Genomic DNA, 22,455 nt, shown 5'->3' with positions numbered 1-22,455 from the left:
AAGTTCGGACGAGGAGGCTGAGGTCCCTGATAGCACCAGGCGTACCCGGCCCCGTGTCGCTAGACCACAGGTTGCGCAGGATCCGCTTCAAGAGCAGCAGAGTGGGGCTGGTGCTGTCGGATTACGTGGTGAGGCATACACCAGCAGCCCAGCCCTCCCTGGACCTAGTACCAGCACTGCCGTAGAACATGGTGAAGTAGCGAGCACCAGAAGGGCAGTTGAAGCTGGTACGGTGGCACGTGCAGTAGTGACCCCGTCGCAGCCACCGCAAAGACGTGCCCGTAGAGCCCCTAGAATCCCTGAGGTGCTGGCAAACCCTGATTGGCAGTCCCCAACTTCAGCCGCACCTGTAGTTTTCCCTTTCACTGCCCAGTCTGGAGTTCGGGTTGAGACAGCTCAGATCGGTTCGGCCCTGGGATTTTTTGAGCTGTTCTTGACTGCGGAGCTCTTAGACATAGTTGTGGCCGAAACAAACAGGTATGCCACACAATTTATAACCGCTAACCCGGGAAGCTTTTATGCCCAGCCTTTCCGGTGGAAACCAGTCCAAGTTTCCGAAATTAAAACTTTTCTGGGCCTCCTCCTCAACATGGGTCTAACTAAAAAGCATGAATTGCGGTCATATTGGTCCACGAACCCAATTCATCACATGCCCATGTTCTCTGCTGCTATGTCCAGGGCACGTTTTGAGGCCATCCTGCGTTTCCTGCACTTTAGCGACAACACCGCCTCCCGTCCCAGAGGCCACCCTGCTTTTGACCGGCTCCACAAAATTCGGCCCCTCATAGACCATTTCAACCTGAAATTTGCAGATTTGTATACCCCAGAGCAAAACATCTGCGTAGACGAGTCCCTGATACATTTTACCGGGCGCCTTGGCTTCAAACAATACATCCCAAGCAAGCGCGCCCGGTATGGGGTCAAATTGTATAAGCTCTGTGAAAGGGCCACAGGCTATACCCACAAATTTCGGATCTATGAGGGAAAAGATCAGACCCTGGAGCCGGTCGGTTGCCCTGACTACCTGGGGAGCAGTGGGAAGACAGTTTGGGACTTGGTGTCACCCTTATTCGGCAAGGGGTACCATCTTTATGTGGACAATTTTTACACAAGTGTGGCCCTCTTTAGGCATTTGTTTCTAGAACGGATTGGCGCCTGTGGCACCGCGCGAACTAGTCGCGCGGGCTTCCCCCAACGGCTCGTTACCACCCGTCTTGCAAGGGGGCAGAGGGCCGCACTGTGTAACGAAGAACTGCTCGCGGTGAAATGGAGAGACAAGCGTGACGTTTACATGCTCTCCTCCATTCACGCAGACACGACAATACAAATTGAGCGAGCAACCCGTGTCATTGAAAAGCCCCTCTCAGTCCACGACTATAATTTGCTCATGGGAGGGGTGGACTTCAATGACCAGATGTTGTCTCCGTATTTAGTTTCCCGCAGAACCAGACGCTGGTATAAGAAGGTGTCTGTATATTTAATTCAATTGGCTCTGTATAATAGTTTTGTTCTCTACAGTAAGGCTGGGAGAACTGGATCCTTCCTCAAATTTCAGGAAGAGATCATCGAGAACCTCCTGTACCCAGGAGGTTCCGTGGCCCCATCCACCAGTGTAGTTAGCCAGTCTACACGAGCGACATTTCCCCAATGTCGTTCCTGGTACCTCAACCCAACAGTCACCCCGAAAAAGATGTCGTGTCTGTAGCAGGAGTGGAATAAGGCGTGACACCCGCTATTTCTGTCCTGACCACCCTGCCCTATGCTTTGGAGAGTGGTACTTCCGGAAGTACCACTCACAGGTACACTATTAGCATAGGGATCATCTCACCAGGACAGGCACACAGGGCTATTAGGGCCCATTCACTCACACAGCTGCTACAAACGTCTCCTTTCACCTGGGACAAAGTGCATAACGCACTTCGCCACATCTTTGGGCGATTTGCGCTTTGCACATTGACCCATGGGGAAGGAGAGGTTTGTTCTATAAAAAGGTAAAAAAAAAAAAACCAGTAAGCAAAAAGGTTAATGTTCAGTTAAAAAAGTTAAAGTTTATATATTCTGTTCCAAAGTTAATAAAATTATTGCGTTGCGGTCTGGTTTTTTCTTTTTTTTTTTTACCTTCCAGGTAGGTGGACCAACCGATCGACTAGCTGCAGCACTGATGTGCATTCTGACAGAAGCATTGCGCTGCTGTCAGATTACACGCAAGTCGGTGTATGCGGCGCTGCAAGACGGGATTTCTCCTCTGCAGTAACAGATACGTTTGCCGAGGCATACGAGCTGAGGAGGAGGCGGCGTTCCTATGCTTTGGCAAACAGTTTGTATATAAAAAAAAAAATATAAAAAAATCCCGGCAATGATTTATTCATCCACATCGATTGATGTGAATGGAGAAATCTGGTTTGCCAGGGCATACGAGCTAAGTGGGTATGGATGTTCTATGAACTTGCCAGGCCCCTCATTGGATACCTTGGGGTGTCTTCTTTCCAAAGTGGGGTCACATGTGGGGTATTTATACTGCCCTGGCTTTTTAGGGGCCCTAAAGCGTGAGAAGAAGTCTGGGATCCAAATGTCTAAAAATGCCCTCCTAAAAGGAATTTGGGCACCTTTGTGCATCTAGGCTGCAAAAAAGTGTCACACATCTGGTATCGCCGTACTCAGGAGAAGTTGGGGAATGTGTTTTGGGGTGTCATTTTACATATACCCATGCTGGGTAAGATAAATATCTTGGTCAAATGCCAACTTTGTATAAAAAAAAAAAAATTAGAAAAGTTGTCTTTTGCCAAGATATTTCTCTCACCCAGCATGGGTAAATGTAAAATGACACCCCAAAACACATTCCCCAACTTCTCCTGAGTACGGCGATACCAGATGTGTGACACTTTTGCAGCCTAGGTGGGCAAAGGGACCCACATTCCAAAGTGCACCTTTCGGATTTCACCGGTCATTTTTTACAGATTTTGATTGCAAAGTACTTCTCACACATATGGGCCCCTAAATTGCCAGGGCAGTATAACTACGCCACAAGTGACCCCATTTTGGAAAGAAGACACCCCAAGGTATTCCGTGAGGGGCATGGCGAGTTCCTAGAATTTTTATTTTTTGTCGCAAGTTAGTGGAATATGAGACTTTGTAAGAAAAAAGAAAAATAAATAATCATCATTTTCCGCTAACTTGTGACAAAAAATAAAAAGTTCTATGAACTCACTATGCCCATCAGCGAATACCTTAGGGTGTCTACTTTCCGAAATGGGGTCATTTGTGGGGTTTTTTCTACTGTCTTGGGCATTGTAGAACCTCAGGAATCATGACAGGTGCTCAGAAAGTCAGAGCTGCTTCAAAAAGCGGAAATTCACGTTTTTGTACCATAGTGTGTAAACGCTATAACTTTTACCCAAAGCATTTTTTTTTTTTTGCCTAAACTATTTTTTTTTTTTTATCAAAGACATGTAGAACAATAAATTTGGCGAAAAATGTATATATGGATGTCGTTTTTTTGCAAAATTTTACAGCTGAAAGTGAAAAATGTCATTTTTTTGCAAAAAAATCGTTACATTTTGATTAATAACAAAAAAAGTAAAAATGTCAGCAGCAATAAAATACCACCAAATGAAAGCTCTATTAGTGAGAAGAAAAGGAGGTAAAATTCATTTGGGTGGTAAGTTGCATGACCGAGCGATAAACGGTGAAAGTAGTGTAGTGCAGAAGTGTAAAAAGTGGCCTGGTCATGAAGGGGGTTTCAGCTAGCGGGGTTGAAGTGGTTAAGGTCACCTGCACACAGGTTCTATCCATTACACCTGATGAAGCCAGATTAGCTGGCGAAACATGTTGGGGGACAGCATTTAGCATTTTAGATTCTGATGTCAGTGTCAGTTCCAGATAATAGTTAGTTTATGATTAGCAGAGCATGTCCAAGACTGAACAGTGGTTGCACATAGAATCTTCTATAGCAATACATATAGGACGGTGCTGTACAGGTCTGCTAACACAATATTCAAGTGTGTGACGGCATGGAGAGGGCACCCCTGGCTCATATCACAGCTACAATACAGTTGCAAGAAAAAGTATGTGAACCCTTTGGAATGATATGCATTTCTGCACAAATTGGTCATAAAATGTGATCTGATCTTCATCTAAGTCACAACAATAGACAATCACAGTCTGCTTAAACTAATAACACACAAAGAATTAAATGTTTTTATAGAACACACCATGTAAACATTCACAGTGCAGGTGGAAAAAGTATGTGAACCCTTGGATTTAATAACTGGTTGAACCTCCTTTGGCAGCAATAACTTCAACCAAACGTTTCCTGTAGTTGCAGATCAGACGTGCACAACGGTCAGGAGTAATTCTTGACCATTTCTCTTTACAGAACTGTTTCAGTTCAGCAATATTCTTGGGAATCGCTTTCTTGAGGTCATGCCACAGCATCTCAATCGGGTTGAGGTCAGGACTCTGACTGGGCCACTCCAGAAGGCGTATTTTCTTCTGTTTAAGCTATTCTGTTGTTGATTTACTTCTATGCTTTGGGTCATTGTCCTGTTGCAACATCCATCTTCTGTTGAGCTTCAGCTGGTGGGCAGATGGCCTTAAGTTCTCCTGCAAAATGTCTTGATAAACTTGGGAATTCATTTTTCCTTCGATGATAGCATTCCGTCCAGGCCCTGGCGCAGCAAAGCAGCCCCAAACCATGATGCCCCCACCACCATACTTCACAGTTGGGATGAGGTTTTGATGTTGGTGTGCTGTGCCTCTTTTTCTCCCATCATAGTGTTGTGTGTTTCTTCCAAACAACTCAACTTTGGTTTCATCTGTCCACAGAATAATTTGCCAGTATTACTGTGGAACATCCAGGTGCTCTTCTGCAAACTATAAACGTGCAGCAATGGTTTTTTGGACAGCAGTGGCTTCCTCTGTGGTATCCTCCCATGAAATCCATTCTTGTCTAGTGTTTTACGTATTGTAGATTCGCTAACAGGGAGGTTAGCATATGCCAGAGACTTTTGTAAGTCTTTAGCTGACACTCTAGGATTCTTCTTCACCTCATTAAGCAGTCTGCGCTGTGCTCTTGCAGTCATCTTTACAGGACGGCCACTCCTAGGGAGAGTAGCAGCAGAGCTGAACTTTCTCCATTTATAGACAGTGTGTGTTACCCAGGACTGATGAACAGCAAGGCTTTTGGAGATACTTTTATAACCCTTTCCAGCGTTATGCAAGTCAACAATTCTTAATGGTAGGTATTCTGAGAGCTCTTTTGTGCGAGGCATCATTCACATCAGGCAATGCTTCTTGTGAAAAGCAAACCAAGAACTGGTGTGTGTGTTTTATAGGGCAGGGCAGCTGTTACCAACACCTCTAATCTCATCTCATTGATTGGGCTCCAGTTGGATGACACCTCACTCCAATTAGCTCTTGGAGATGTCATTAGTCTAGGGGTTCACATACTTTTTCCACCTGCACTGTGAATGTTTACATGGCGAGTTCAATAAAAACATGGTAACATTTAATTCTTTGTGTGTTATTAGTTTAAGCAGACTGTGATTGTCTATTGTTGTGACTTAGATGAAGATCACATTTTATGACCAATTTGTGCAGAAATCCATATCATTCCAAAGGGTTCACATACTTTTTCTTGCAACTGTATATATGCTTCAGTACCGACAAGGGCATCAGATCATTTTAACCTTTTCTTTAGCTCACATTTACTTTACTTAGTAATTCTTAGCAGATTTATTAAAAGTTAAAGTTTTAATATCTGGGACAAGCGAGGTTATTAGCCTAAATAGGCTTTATTTGTTGATTAATATAAACCCTTCCCAGATAGGGTTTTGTGTATTACAGGTTCAGGTGACCGCACACAAGATCTGCATGAATTTCTGCAGCATATCCACACCAAAATCTGCACATTTTTGGCACAAATTTTGGCATGGATTTTCTACAGATCTCACCCTTCTACTGAAAAGGGTGAAATCCACAGCTACAACCGCAGACATAATGGACACGTTATTTAATTTAAAAATCCTCATGGAAGGTCTATTTCTGCACGGTAAAAACGCAAAGTGTACTTGAGATTTGTGTGATCTCACACACTTTACAGGCACTGTAAAATACTGCGGTTTTACAGCACGGGAACCCGCGCGAAGAAAAATAAATAAAATTCTGCAACGCCAGACCTCCCTGACCGCTTCCTTAATGATCACAGAGTGCTCATAGTGCTTTGCGGGCTCATTAAGAGGATGCATCTGCACACTTCTCTCTCTCTCTCCCCCTGCCTGACATAGATCTGTGTGAAATCAGTGCAGGAATGGAGGCTGAACCATGGTTCAGCAAGTGCAGCAGAGGCAGAGTAAAATAACCTCGGGCCGAAGGCCTCCATGCTCCTCTCAACGGCAGATTAAACACCTTAATGCCACCAGTGGGTGGGCACAGGCGGAAGTGCAGAAGAGTTTTTACTAAAAATGCACTGTCTATGTGTTGCAGAGCTCTGTGTGCGAGGGCATGTAGCAGGGCAGTGTTCGTTGTGTGCATATGTAGGAGGGATGTGTTTGTAGCAGAGAAATTAGTTTATATATAATTAACTGTAAAAAAAATATTTGTGGAATGCAGAAGGAAAAACACAGCCTTTGCTTTTTGGGTTTCATTTTTACGCCGTTTTGTTGTTAGTTTAAAAAAAAATATTAAATTCAAATTGGTTTGTGTTGCCATATTCTGACCCTGTAACTTTTCATTATTTGATATTTTTCCATTTTTGGGGGGAGGTGAAGTGACAAAAAAATAACCATGGCATGGGAATACCATGTAAAACAATGATCTTTTAATATTTTTCAGAAGTGGTGATATCAATAAGGTTTATTTTATATGAGAAAGTTTTTTTTTTTTTTTTTTTTATTAGTTGCCATAGGAGACTCGATCACTTAAACAGTACTTCTGTATTGCCATCAATATCAAGTTGTGGTAGTGAAGGTGTGCTCCCTCTAAACACTTTAATCAATAGTGATGACAGCAAATGAGCGATTGGACAAATGGCCTGGATCAGAGCAAGCTCAGAGTCCTGCAGCTGCCAGCAGTGTAACACAGCCGGCGACAGCAGGACATGGAGAAGGCTCAGCTTGTGAGCTGCTCCATACATTACTTAGGGTTGTGCACTCATTTCCAGACCTTTCCAACTAGAGGGACCTGCGTTGGTGATCATACTTACCTGATCTCCAGTGCTGGCTCTTGGCTTGTTGCCTGTCTTAGGCCCCTACATGTAAGCTTCCGATTCAAAGCTGCTGCAGCAGAGGCCAGTGACCGGCTGCAGCGGATCTGGTAAGTAATCACCAAAGCAGTCCCGTCCAGTCTAAGCGGTCTTAAAATTAGCGCACAACCCCTTTAACAACTAACAACATACATATGAGCCCTTTGGTTGCCAAGTCCCAGAAGGCTCCATAAGGAATATATTAACCACAGCAGCTAAAATTGATCTCGTGACGCAAAGTGCCATCAAGTAAATAATCATACCTCATGAATGATTTTAAAAACCTCTTTAATGGCTTGAGGGATTATTCCCAGATTATCTGGTGTACCCATCATTGTGTACGTCTTTCCAGAGGAAGTCTGTCCATACGCAAAAATTGTGCCTAATAGCAAAAATAAACAACACGCCGTCAAACATCTCAAAGTTTCATCAGTATAAAGAGTCATTTATAAGAGCTGCGGGATACTCACCGTTGTAACCCTGCAGAGCAGAACGGATTATAGGAACGGCTACTTCCTGGTAAACCTGGCATGTTGTTTCGTGGGAATGGAAGACACGATCTAGAACACAGGGAAAAATAAGAAGAAACTGGTCACATAGGATTAGAAATATATGGTTTCCTTCTTCCAACTGTAGCAGCACACCTGTCCACGGGTCACGTCTGGGCACGAGCTGCAATGCTGTTCTTTTTCTACTTAAAGGCTATGGACGCTGTTGCAATTTTTCCCCGGTATTTATTATGTGAAGAAAATCATTTCTCCAATTGGTTATGTTTAAAATCGTATTTTCGGATTTGTTCTACAGCCTGCATGTACTTCCTATGCACAGCAGGCTGCTCGGTCAGGTTTTGCAGAAAATCCATCATCTGACGGGCTGTCTGTAAACGGCCCCTGTCAGCACACAGGAGCGCGCATCTGTTGCTTCATCACTATGTAACTGGGACCATATAGTCCCAGTTATATTTTCAAGCTTGTGCTCTCCTCAGATGGTGGGCAGTACCGACATAGGCAACAGGTTGCCTGTCCCTATTTGCAGCACAGTGAGGGTAGCGCTGCATACAGAGCCGTCACCTTACTGCCAAGCCTGCTGCCCATTAATAGAGCTGCTTGCTTATAATGCCCCCATATAGTGCCGTCACCTCACTTATCTGCCTACTGCAAGGCTAGTGCCGCTTACTTGCCGGGGCTGCCCTGCCCGTCACCGAGATGCAAAGCTGCTCTGTGCTCCATGATGCAACACTGGGCTATCCTAGTTGACTACTGTGCATTCAAAGAGCACAGCACTTCAATGCTCTTTGAATGTACAGCAGTGAATTAGGATACTATACAGGTCTCCAGACACAAAAAAAACAAAAACAAACAAATTGCACGTTTTTATTTTCTGTTATGGCGTTCACCGCATAGGAGATATTTTTAAATATTTTAATAGTTCGCACTTTTTCAGGCATAAAATATAAAAACAAAAAAATGCATATGTAAAATTGGGCATGGGGGTGATTTAAAGGGAGTCTGTCACCAGCATTTCACTTTTTTAACCCTTCCCACAGTTCCCTAGCATGCTTACAGTTAATCAAAACATTACCTCTGGCATCAATCCTGGACTTCTAGAACCATCAAAACTGATCTTTATAAGATATGCAAATGAGGGCTCGCAAGTGCCCAGTGGCGGCGTTACTCTCTTAGGTGCCCTGCTTGCTCAGCCTTTTCATTGCGTCCCCCCGCCTGCCCATCCTTTCCCTCTGACCACCTTTCTACTAACTTGTAATTCTGCCGATATCCCGCGCCTGTGCACTCATTCCTTTGGCCGGCGCATGCGCACTGCGATGCCCATTCCTTGTACGGCATCACAGTAATTAATGCCCATGCCCCGATGGACCGCCTCCTTTGTTGAGTTTTCGCGTCGTTAGCCGGCGCATGCGCAATAATTACTGTGATGCCGTACAAGGCCGACGGACGGAGTGCGCATGCGCGGGATCTCGGCGGAACAACAAGCTATGAGAAAGGCGGTCAGAGGGAAAGGATGGGTGGCCGGAGGGTAGGAAGAGGCGGGGGGGGGGGGGGGACGCAATGAAAAGGCTGAGCAAGCAGGGCACCTAAGAGAGTAACGCTGCCCCTGGGCACTTGCGAGCCCTCATTTGCATATCTTATAAAGATCGTTTTTGATGGATTTCTAAGAGCAGGAAAGATGCCAGAGGTAATGTTTTGATTAACTGTAAGCATGCTAGGGAGCTGTGGGAAGGGTTTCTTTAAAAAAGTGAAATGCTGGTGACAGACTCCCTTTAAAGAGGACCTTTCATTGGTCCAAACATTGTGAACTAAGTATACAGAAATGGAGAACGGCGCCCAGGGATCTCACTGCACTTACTATTATCCCTGGGCGCTATGCCCTCCGGTATGTTCAGTCGCTTGGTTATAGTAGGCGGAGTCTGCCCTTGTTCTGCTGGCCAATCGCAGCGCAGAGCTCACAGCCTGGGAGGTTTTTTCTCCCAGGCTGTGAGCTCTGCGCTGCGATTGGCCAGCGCTACAGCCTAGGAGAAGGAGACACCCAGCAGAACAAGGGCAGACTCCGCCTACTATAACCAAGTGAACGAACATACCGGAGGGCATAGCAGGAGAACGGAGCGGCGCCCAGGGATAATAGTAAGTGCAGTGAGATCCCTGGGCGCCACTGTATAGGTCATGATACTTCGTTCACAATGTTTGTACCGATGAAAGGTCCTCTTTAAAAACTTAATATTTTGGCGTTTTAGTTTTTTTACTTTTTATTAAAAAACTATTCCCCCCCTTAGGGGCTAGAACCTGGGATCTTTCATCCCTTGTCCTATTCACCCTGATAGAGATCTATCAGGGAGAATAGGATCTTACACTGTCTATGCTGCCCTGCACACAGCAGCAGGGAGGTGACCATGGCAACCAGGGCTTCAGTAGCTTCCTGGGTGCCATGGTAACCCATCGGAGCCCCAGGATTACACTGCTGGGGTTCTGATCACTGTTCTAATTCTAATACTGTGCTACTAATAAATATAGTTTATGCCTGAATACAAATGCAGGCTATTAACCCCTCAGGTGCTGCAGCTTAAGGGTTAATATCGGCGGATCGCAGCACGCAGTCATAGAGGCTGGGTGCCGGGTATGGGATCGCCATTTAGCAATTCTAAGTCACATTGGCGACCATTTTGGTCGCCATCTGGAGCCCTGGCATAGTGGCTTTATTATTACTGTGGGATCCATTGTGGTGCCTTACAGATTAGCCCTTTTGTACTGGTGGCATAATTACTACTGTGGTACACTGGGGGCATTATTGTGCACATTATGGAGGGCAATGTTATTAATGGGAGCAGCTTTATCACTATTGGGGTACTGAAGAGGGCAATATTACTAATGAGGGCAGTCTGTCAGCACTATTAGGGCTAATGCACACGAACGTATTTTCTTTCCGCATCCGTTCTTTGCGGACCATATGTGGAACCAATCACTTCAATGGGTCCGCAAAAATAAATAAATAATAAAAAACACAGAAGTTACTCAGTGTGCATTCCGAACATGTCCTATTGTCTGCATTACGGACAAGGATAGTAGATAGTACAGTTCTATGAAGGGCCAGCTGTTCAGTTCCGCAAATACATGGAATACACAGATGTCATCCATATTTTTGGCGGACCGCAAAATACATACGGTAGTGTGCATGAGCCCGTACCAGGAGGGGTAGGATGAAGGAAAAGCGCGGAACCTAAGTGTGACAAACTCTGCACAAATGAGACACGGCTGAAAGAAGAAGGAGAGAGACTAGAGTAAAATGAGGAAAGAACTAGGGATCGACCGATATTGATTTTTTTAGGGCCGATACCGATAATTTGTGAACTTTCAGGCCGATAATTTATACCGATATTCTGGGAATTTTTCATTTTTGGAAAAAAAAAAAAAAAGTTAAAAATTCCTACACAAATCTGCAGAAAATTAATGTTTATTGTTAATGTGTAGTTTTTGCTTTTTTTTTGTAAATCTTTTTTTCATTTATACTTAATATTTCGGTGTTTTATTTTTTTTTTCTAACTTTTAGCCCCCTTAGGGACTAGAACTCTTGTCCTATTCACCCTGATAGATCTCCATCAGGGTGAATAGGAGCTCTCACTGTCCCTGCTGCTCTGTGCTTTGTGCACACAGCAGCATGGAGCTTACCATGGCAGCCAGGGCTTCAATAGCGTCCTGGCTAGGGATCGACCGATATTGATTTTTTAGGGCCGATACCGATAATTTGTGAACTTTCAGGCCGATAGCTGATAATTTATACCGATATTCTGGGAATTTTTATTTTTGAAAAAAAAAAAATCCCACAAATCTGCTGAAAATTAATGTTTATTGTTAATGTGTATTTTTTTTGTAGATCTTTCTTTTTCATTTATACTTAATATTTTGGCGTTTTATTTTTATAATTTTTTTTTTTACTTACTAACTTTTTGCCCCCTTAGGGACTAGAACCCTTGTCCTTTTCACCCTGATAGAGATCTATCAGGGTGAATAGGAGCTCACACTGTCCCTGCTGCTCTGTGCTTTGTGCACACAGCAGCATGGAGCTTACCATGGCAGCCAGGGCTTCAATAGCGTCCTGGCTGCCATGGTAACCGATCGGAGCCCCAGCATTACACTGCTGGGGCTCGGAGCAGGGAAGAGGGGATCCTGTGGAGGGGCGCACTGCGCCACCAATGTTTTTAATACTGGGGTGGGGGGGGCGCACTGGGGTTGTCCAAGTTATATTTATTGATTACCTATCCCCAGGATAGGTCATCACCCGGCACCCCCTCCGATCAGCTGTTTGAAGAGGAGACTCGCACGGTGTCAGCGCTGCCTCCTCTTCACTGTTTACCTTCTAGCCGTTGCATCTGCAGTGGTGAGCAGGTGTAATTACACCCAAGCCTTCCTATTGAAATGAATGGGAAGGCTTGGGTGTAATTACACCTGCTCACCACTGCAGATGCAACGGCTAGAAGGTAAACAGTGAAGGAGGCGGCAGCGCTGACACCGTGCGAGTCTCCTCTTCAAACAGCTGATCGGAGGGGGTCCCGACCTCTATGAGCAGTAGCTGCGATCCGCGGCACCTGAGGGGTTAACTACCGCAGATCGCAGCTACAGCTCATAGAGGTCAGGAGCCGGCTATGTCATTCTGCAGCTCCCGACCTCCTGTTGTATATGAATCAATGAGAGATTAAGCTTCATTGGTGGCGCAGTGGCCATAGCTCCTCCCCTCTTGTCCCCTGTCCTTTCATTGGCGGCAGTGGCAGCAGCACAGGGGGAGGAGACACTGCTTCCTTCTCCCCTGTGCTGCTAAGGGGAACACGGAGAGCGCTGACAGCAGCGCAATCTGTGTTCCCCATACGCTATCGGAATATCGGCAAAATAAATGCCGATACTGATAGCGTTCAAAATCCTGAATATCGGGCGATAATATCGGTAAATCCGATAATCGGTCGATCCCTAGTCCTGGCTGCCATGGTAACCGATCGGAGCCCCAGGTTTACACTGCTGGGGCTCCGATCTGAGGAGGAGGGGAGAGGGGATCCTGTGGCCACTGTCACCAATGATTAATACTGGGGGGGGGGGGGGGGGGGGCAGGGTTGGCGCACTGCGCCACCAATGTTTTTAATGTGGGGGTGGGGGGCGCACTGCACCACCAATGATTAATACTGGGGGGCGCACAGCGCCACCAATGAAGTTAAATCTCTCATTTATTCATATACAGGAGGCGGGAGCTGGCTGCAGAATCACATAGCTGGCTCCCGACCTCTATGAGCGGTAGGTGCGATCCGCGGCACCTGAGGGGTTAACTACCGCAGATCGCAGCTACAGCTCAGAGGCTGGGAGCTGGCTATGTCATTCTGCAGCTCCCGCCTCCTGTTCAATTTGAATAAATGAGAGATTTCTCTTCATTGGTGGCGCAGTGGCCACAGCCCCTCCCCTTGTCCCCTGTCCTCCTATTGGCTGCAGCAGCAGCACAGGGGGAGGAGACACTGCTTCCTTCTCCCCTGTGCTGCTGAGGGAACATGAGTGCGCTGAGAGCAGCGCGATCTGTGTTCCCCATAAGTAATCGGAATATCGGCAAAATAAATGCCGATACCGATAACAGTCAAAATCCTCAATATCGGCCGATAATATCGGTAAAACCGATAATCGGTCGATCCCTAGAAAGAACATCTACATCAGTGGGACGTCACTGGATGCAAGAGGTGCTATATTCTAGTCACAATTTTGAATTGTATTTTAAATGAACTTGGGCCGAGAACTGGACATTTTTTCTATCTGCAACCCTTCTATCCGGTTGAGTTTGAGACCCCTGGTGCAGTGCACTTCCATAGGAGCAGCACTTCAGTAACCGGCTCTGTCCACTACACCATGGAGTGAGCCGGGCAGTGCCAGGGCTACTGCCGAGCAGCTGGAGTGCGGGGTATACAGACTGAAAGCTTACCAAAACTGAAAGACCTTGTCCCATCCACTTGAGATATGCTGTTGTTGTCAGTTTTCCATACCAGATTCACTTGTTCTCCTTGTTCTCTAAAATGAGAGAAGAGAATAGAAATACATATTTTACTTAAACATGTATGAAAATGAGAAACATTTCTAAAGGTATGTTCACACAACAGATTTTGAAAACAGGCTGAACATTTTCTGCACTTTTTTTTTCAGCTTCCCATTCTCATCAATGAGAGAATCAACGCACATTCCACTCCAAGATAGGGCATGCTGCTTTTCAGTTCTGAAATGAATTGGAGGCTTTTTAGACGCATTTTTTGTCGAGGATTATGTGAGGAAAATGTGGGCAAACGAGCCCTTAAAGGGGTTATCCGGGTTTAGAGCTGAAACCGGACATCCCTCCATTTGCACCCCAGGCAGCCCCCCCTGACTTGAGCATCGGAGCAATTCATGCTCCGATGCTCTCCTTTGCCCTGCGCTAAATTGAGCAGGGCAAACACATTTTCAAGATTTCTGGTGAGAAATCGGGCTCTCCATGGGTCTGCCAGGAAGTCCAGTGACATCACCAGGACTGATGGGCCGGCTTTAGCGCTGCCCTAGCCAGTAAAACAGCTAGGGCAGCGCTAAATCACGCCCATCAGAGCCAGTGACGTCACCGAACACACTGCCAGGCGGAAGCCTGCGCCCGGCAGTGTGTTCTTGTAAACAAAAGAGCCCTTGCCCTGCGCGATCTAGCGCAGGGCAAAGGAGAGCATCGAAGTCAGGGGGGGCTGCCTGTGTGAAAATGGAGGTATGTCCGGGTTATCAGTATCTGATCTGTGGGGGTCCGACACCCTCGCCAATCAGCTGTTTGAGAAGGCAGTGGCCCAGCTGCCATCTCTGCTTTTCCTAGGCAGAGTGACGACATGTTCATGTGGCCTAGGAGCAGCTCAGCCCCATTCAAGTGAGGTGAGCAAACGCTCGTTCACTGGGCAATCCTGCATGCTTAAAAATCATTGTTTGCCGGAGGCAGATCATCCTGTCTAATCGCGATCTGATGCTAGTCCGTATGGGGACGATCGATGGCACAGCGATGACTCCTCCACATACTCTGGAGGAGATCGCTGCAGTCTCTTCCACTAACGAGCAGGCGATTGCTGTAAGGAACACTTCCCTTCCGAAAGTCGCCCTTCAAATACGTCAAATATAATCCAGCCCTTAGATGTAGACGGACAATGATTGATTACGTTATCTCCCTCCTCTAGTGCCAACTTCCAGGCTGGCCTAGCAATTCACACAAAATAGATAAAAGAAACCTCATAAAATCAGCCATAACATAGAGATACAATAAATTATACCGCTGCATCACTATGGATCAGATGTCCGGACAACTACTTCTACCAGAACTCCATTTTGTGCATGGCACTGTATGATTTGATGACCTGATCTTAAAAAGGGCCACCCTACCCATGAATGTGTTACGCTCCTGTACACACAGGTTTGGAGGCCTGGCTGGTGGGCCCACGTACAGGCACGAGGCTGCTGTCGCCATTGTGGATCCCAGTGAAGAGCAGGACATCCATCTTTTCTCTCCTACTTTCAATGTTAGTCCCAGCAAAGTTCTGGGGAGGATTCCAGATTTTTCTTTAACCCCTCAATGCAAAGATCACATTACACAAGTCATTTGCGCTAGGGTATGTTTGGAGCAGGCACAATGAGATTAGAATGTCCCCCGAGACTTGTGGCACCACAGACGTGACTAGTCACTTCGCTGCTAGGTGAGGTTTCTCCCTGATGTGACCTCGGTCACACAGCATGATCTGGAGACAAGGGGAACTTCTCACGAGACCACCCTGTACCATAGCTTGTGACGAGACAGCGTGACACTCAGACCAGACACAGGAGAGCCCACCCCATGCAGAGAGGGCTCTTCTCTATGTCTCACTCCAGTGTGAGTGACATGCTGTCCTATTATGGTACAGGGTGGTCTCGCTAGAAGTCCAGTTATCACAAGATCACACTCCATCAGGACACCTAAATCATCGTTTGCCAGCAGCAGATCAGGCCATCTAAAACAATGCTTCTGTATGGGGACAGGCCATGGCATTAGTGATCACTCATCTCCATACTGTGGAGGAGATCGCTGCAATTAAACGAGCGGTCACCTCCATTGATGAGCAGTGGAAGAGGGGCTGTTTCTGCCAGACAACTCCCCCACCAGCATCTCTGGCCCTGTAGAGGGACACATACTTACCTGCTCCCAGCCACCTTCCTCCACACAGGTCATTCAGTGCTGATCAACCCCTTTCATTTGGGGTGGTGGGCCCCTGTGTCTGACTATACAGGTGACTGTCTTATACATTGGGATCCTGCCATTACCTGTGGATGAGCGGCCGGACCCGCAAACACACTTTGACTGCGTCCTCCTCCGACATGTTGCTCCGAGCCCCTCTCCTCCCTGCCCTATAAGCTGCCAGCTATTGCTCTCCTACTACAGATTTGAATTTCCCTCGCTCTAAACGCCTATAGGTCGCCCTCCCGGTGACGTCATCGCGAATTGCTTCCCGTTCGGACCATACCATTGCGCGTTATTATTATTATTAGCTGACTCGTATAAACAAGAATAGATTTATAGCTGTGGTGGGACTGGGAAACACACGTCTACATAAGTTAAGTGACACAAGTCAATGTCGCTGACAGCCAGCCCGGATAACTGTGTCTCTCCTGATCAATTGAAAATGGTACGTTCTGTTGTGCTCAGCTACGGGAGGCGGTGTGGGACAAACCGCTGTGGCGTTACTTTTGACTATTTCTATTTCGGTCACGTGGTTCGGAAATGTTTCGTTTCATACCAAGCTGAAATTAATCTGGTTTCTTATGCGTCAATTTCTTCTTCATATCACTTGTATTTATAATTGTGTTACTGAATTATGAGAACTTTCCCCCAGTAATAAAATATGTTGCACTGAGTGGTCCTGAGGTAGAGTGTCAGGAACACAGAAATGACTGGCACACAAGTGGGCATCAAAATAGGCATAAAAGAATGACTTAGGGTTAAGTGAATTTGGGACACCGATCTCACACTGCCAACGTACAGAGGGAGATACCTGAACATAAATTGGCATCAAAGTGGGCACAGACACTTTTCACTGAATAGATTTGGCTGGTTTCATATTTCTGTTCGTATTCACGGTTTTCTGTTCCTATGCGGCAGGGGCACTGTACATACCTGGGTCTGGCATCAGGTGAAGGTCCCAGCTGCAAAAAATGTAAGGAAGGACAACACCAGTGGCAACTTGCGCTGCTGCATTTTATTTTTATTTTTTGCAATAAGCCGTGTCTCTAACCCCACCACATACTAATGGTGCCCCCTCACACAGGAAGAATGTCCTGTTAGTACCACCTAACAATAATGGTGCCCTCTCACACAGGAAGAATGTCCTGTTACCTAACAATAATGGTGCCCCTTGGACAATATGATCTCCCTTTAGTGCCCCCTCACAGCAGGGTGATCCCTTGGTGCCGCTACACAGTATGATGCTGCTTTAGTGCCCCCTCACAGTAGGATGAGCTCTAACCTGCTACACACACACACACACACACACACACAGAATGAGGCCCCCATACTAAATGATGCCCTCTAAGTTCCTCCCTCTGAAAGTATGATGTCCCCTTATTTAGTGATGTCCCCTTAAAGAGCTTCAGAGCTGAACCCGGACATACCCTTATTTTCACCCAGGCAGACTCCCCCCCCCCCCCCCCCCCCCCCCCCCTGCGACTCGCATCGGAGTATCTCATGCTCGGCAGTGTGTTATTGAAAACAAAAGAGATCTTGCCCTGCGCAGATTAGCACAGGGCAAGGGAGTGCATCGGAGCATAAAATACTCCGATGCAAGGCTCAGGGGGGCTGCCTGGATGAAAATAAGGGTATGTCCGCTGCAAGCAGCGTTTCGGTTTCCGCCTCCAGAGCGGAATGGAGGCGGAGCGGAGTCAAACTGATGCATTCTGAGCGGATCCTTATCCATGGGGGCAAATGACACACTCTAATACTGACTTATTCCTAAATAAATAAATGACATCAACAACATAGTGGAGGAAATGGCCGCTGTGCTTTATTAAGGGTCACTTAAAAATATTTTACAACCATACGTTAAATAAATAAATAACTTTTAAAAATACCAACATAACCGATACCATAAGACCAATAATAAATTAACCATATAAAGACCAAGATCCACTCAGCATGAGCTGAGCGACACTACCCCTCTAATAAAGCCCAGCGACAGATGACACAGTGAAAAATTAGGGGAAGGGGGGGTGGGACGCTGGTCAGCTTCTCCAGGCACTTCTGAGCCAGCTCCGTTGAACCTGGAAATATAAAGGGGAACAGATTCCCGCCGATAATACAGCAACAAATCAGGGAGCTGGAAATCTCCCCCAGCAACAGGCAACAACCAATCAGCTGCTTTCTTGACACACAGCAGCTGGAAACTTCTGGAATGCAGGTAAGACATTTCTGAGGTGATTTTACCTGAAATAGAAAAAAGGGCGGGAAAAGAGATACAGGGAAAGAAACAAGGCCCTTAAACCTTTATCTTTTCTGCCTAATAATGGTGTCATTGCCCCCATGTCTCCCCCCAAGCTAGACGCTCTGGTGGGGTCAATTCATGGGGGCAAATGACACACTCTAATACTGACTTATTCCTAAATAAATAAATGACATCAACAACATAGTGGAGGAAATGGCCGCTGTGCTTTATTAAGGGTCACTTAAAAATATTTTACAACCATACGTTAAATAAATAAATAACTTTTAAAAATACCAACATAACCGATACCATAAGACCAATAATAAATTAACCATATAAAGACCAAGATCCACTCAGCATGAGCTGAGCGACACTACCCCACAAGCCACGCCTAACAAAGGCGAGGCCCCCCACCACACCGCAGCCATTTCTCCACTATATTTTGAAAGCCCAGATTGAAAATATCAATCCCTACCTCTGAAAGATGAACACTATCGGATCTAAAAAGGCCAGGCAAAACCCCTCCAAATCTGAATGCCTATAGCTAAACCCCCCTATCAAGGGAAGAAATTTCTCAAGGGCCCTATTTACTCTTTTGCGAATTTTTTCCAAAAATTTACCCTCCTTACCTGACCAGACTAAGCGAGGGACAATTTCTGAAAAAACTAAACCAGTACCGAGAAGGCTGTGATGTAACAAGGCCAGATCCCTCTTCATAACCCATAATAATTCACAGGTTCTTAATCTATCCAAATCGTTCCCTCCAAGGTGGATAACAATCAAATGTGGAACAGGCAATTTTTTCATAAGCTTATTAATTTCTTCCATTAACCCCTTCCAGCACATTCCTCTAATTCCCTGCCACAAAATAAGAATTTCAGATGCATTAAACAACAAATTCTCTGAATATATTCTTTTTTCAGCTCGCTTCTGAGCCCAAAACACAAATGAATGGCCCACAATCCAAATCACAAACTGACTCCCTGTAAAATAAAGAAGGCATTCAGGCTGGTAACATTAACTCTGGTCTAACATAAATTCTAAATCTGTTAGATTCCCATCTCCCGATTCTTTTAACTACTGAATCATCTAGACCAAACCTAGACGCCTCAGTCGCAGCGCCTATCCTGAATGAATGCGACGTGAACTTTACAGAGCTAAGTCCCAACTTCCCCAAACATTTCTTTAAAATTGCGCTAAACTGAAATTTAGTGAGAGGGGAGACATCCTGATGCATTAAAAAGGGCCAGACTTGGCAGGATGAATCTCAAGCAAACACCTTACCAATTTAACTGGACAAAAATCCGAACCAACCCAAGAATATAATCTAACTACCTGACCCCTGCCATACTGATCAGTTTTAGACCTTCTGATAACAATCTCAACTTTATCATTAATAACAACAACATCCGAAAACTCCAAACCTGATACACTATTACGGCTCGCAGCCACTAACTCACCAACCCTAAAGGCCCCGAAAAAGGCTAACACGAAGGCTGTACGAAAAAGCAACACTTCACTTTGATCCCTACATACGTCACCCAAAACCTTGCAAAGGTCACCCAACAAAGAAATAGAAATTGGCCTCCTAGAATCCAACTTACCAACACTTTTCCTGTAACCCTTCAACGACTGTTTAATCTGAAAAAAGGAAGATAACGGTCTCACACCTTGCAGTTTCTGGAAAAACAAAACACCTGCCACCACCCTAGCAATAGAAGAAGCCGCCAACTTTTTATTAAACAAACTAGTAACAAATAATAAACCGCAACTTAAAACATTCCCTTTAATATCTTCAGAACATGCATTTATGAAATACAACCAATCCCTCCATGCGGCAGAGTAAGCTGCCCATGTTCTCGGGGCTAAAGACCTCTCAATAGCTGCAGACATCAGTCCCAAATCAAACCCCACAGATGTTGAGGACACGGGCTCCCATCCAGATCCGCCTCCGGAGCTAACTCCCGGAATCTCAGGAACTGTGAACGAGACAAAGAATCAGCCAGCACGTTAGAAAGCCCTACAATATACTTCGCTTTGATCCATATATTAAACTTCATACAAAATAAAACTAAATGCCTTAATAATTTTACCACTACATCACATTTGGAAGAGAGAGTATTGACCGCAAAACAAACCCCTTTGTTATCTGTGTGTAATAAGATTCTCTTATCCTTAAACTCATAACCCCAAAGAACAACTGCAATAATAACCGGAAAAAGCTCTAATAAAACAATATTCCTTGTGAGTCCATTATCCACCCAGGAAGCTGGCCACTTCTCAGCTGACCATTTACCATTCCAGAACGCTCCATAACCACAACTACCAGCCGCATCCGTAAATAGCCCTAAAGCGTCTGAACTCAGAAATTCCTCCTGCCAGCAACTAGAACCATTAAATTCCTGAAGGAATTCTAACCAAACACCCATATCTTCTTTCAAACATTTAGTCAACCGAATATGTGAATTAGGTGACCTAATACCCCTAGTTGCGAAATACAATCGACTAGAAAAAACCCTACCTATAGGAATAACCCTACAAGCAAAGTTAAGGGATCCAAGAAGAGATTGCATCTCTTTCAGCGTACATTTCTTTTTACCCAACAAAGACCAGAGCAACCTCCGGATTTTTTCCAATTTAGCTTCTGACAAGCGGAATTCCATGCAACTCGAGTCGATAACTATCCCGAGAAATTCTAAACAAACACAAGGGCCAACAGTCTTCTCCTCAGCTACTGGAATACCAAAACAAGAACAAATATCTAAAAACCTAGCTAACAGATCTGAACAAGCACTAGAATGAGAAGGACCACCAAACAAAAAATCATCTAAATAATGAAGAACGCCACTAAACTTTAAATCATACTCAATAACCCACTGAATAAATGAAGAAAATGCTTCAAAATAATAACATGACAATGAAAAACCCATCGGCAGGCATTTATCAAAATAAAAACAACTGTCAAACTGAAAACCTAATGAGTTGAAACCATCTGGGCAAACAGGTAGTAAACGAAACGCAGATTTAATGTCTGCCTTAGCTAACAGGGCATCTTTACCAAAAGACCTAACTAATGCTAAAGCGCTATCAAAAGAGGCATATGACACAGAAGCCCTAGATTTATCTACCATATCGTTCAAAGAGCCTTTCTCTGGGAACGACAGGTGATGAATCAGCCTAAACTCACCAGGCTCCTTCTTTGGCACAACGCCCAAAGGAGAAAGCCTAAAATTAATAAACTCTGCAAAGGGGCCCTCAATCCTCCCCAAGTCCAGCTCCTTCTGAATTTTTCTACGGACTACCTCATTATGTAAATTTACAGATTTTAAATTCTCAACCCAGCAGCAGCCAACACCAGAAAAATGTGGCACTTCAAAACCATACAGAAAATCAGCTTTCTGACGGTCTGGATAAAGAGCGAGCCATGGTTGCATTTCTGCCAACTTCACTGGACTCAATGCTTTTCACCACCTGTTCCCTAACGTTTGGCTGCTGCTGGCCTGACTGGAAGTTCCTTTTAAAACAATGGGACATAGGATGGGTCCCCCCACAAAAGGAACATTCATGCTTAAAACGACAGTTATGCAGCCATTTACAAGAAGCCTCGTTATAAGCAAAACAGACACCTTTCCTCATGACTGTCTGAGTCGCCACCGGCGGCTTCGCTGGTATAGCTTTTTGTGGCAACATTAAATTTACCCAGAGCCCAATGTCCTTCACACCCCATTTAAGGGATGGATGGACAGCTAACTTTTGGCGGAACGTCTCGTCGTATTGAAACCAAGCCATCCCGCCAAAATTCCTGTAGGCCTCAATATCCAAATGCTGGAACAGTCGCGAAAATAGCTCAGAATGCTTCTCCCCCAAAACCGCAGCATAAACACAAAAAGCCTGAAGCCAATTGTTAAATGATCTAGGGGGAAAGCGTTTTTTTTCATCCTCTAATTTCTCATCCTTTTTAAAAGCACTATCTTTGGCGGACGGTAATAACGCCATTAATTCAACGTACTCCATCCGCCAAATACTTTCTTTCATTATAGCACTAAGGTGATAACCCAACGGAGACACTTCACAGACTAGAGCCTCCTTCAAACAAGTCTCTTTAACCCCTGAACCCTTTTCCAACACAGGCACCACATTGCCAACACTATTAACACCAGACGGAGTAACCACCGTACTTTGACCACTGCTCCAGACATCTGAAGCGGCATGAACCGTTTGCCTGCTAGAAAACTCAGCTAGC

The 22,455-nt window shown here is 45.3% G+C and overlaps 1 protein-coding gene across 3 annotated transcripts in view; it reads right to left on the bottom strand.

The window, feature by feature from the left end:
• Positions 1-16,154, bottom strand: part of LOC122944233 (centromere-associated protein E-like) — a 152,396-nt gene extending 136,242 nt beyond the window's left edge. For all 3 annotated transcript variants that reach the window (XM_044302462.1, XM_044302471.1, XM_044302479.1), the window contains exons 1-4: positions 16,063-16,154; positions 13,700-13,785; positions 7,711-7,800; positions 7,504-7,622 (exon numbers count right to left, since the gene is read on the bottom strand). In XM_044302462.1, coding sequence (XP_044158397.1) covers positions 7,504-7,622; positions 7,711-7,800; positions 13,700-13,785; positions 16,063-16,118 — 351 coding nt within the window. In that variant the 5' untranslated portion in view covers positions 16,119-16,154. The remainder of the gene's footprint in view (positions 1-7,503; positions 7,623-7,710; positions 7,801-13,699; positions 13,786-16,062) is intronic.
• Positions 16,155-22,455: the final 6,301 nt, after the last annotated feature.

This window comes from Bufo gargarizans, chromosome 1, assembly GCF_014858855.1.
Source record: "Bufo gargarizans isolate SCDJY-AF-19 chromosome 1, ASM1485885v1, whole genome shotgun sequence".
Taxonomy (NCBI): Eukaryota; Metazoa; Chordata; class Amphibia; order Anura; family Bufonidae; genus Bufo; species Bufo gargarizans.
The sequence above is the reverse complement of the archived record's forward strand: the minus strand, read 5'-3'. Positions and strand labels throughout refer to the sequence as shown.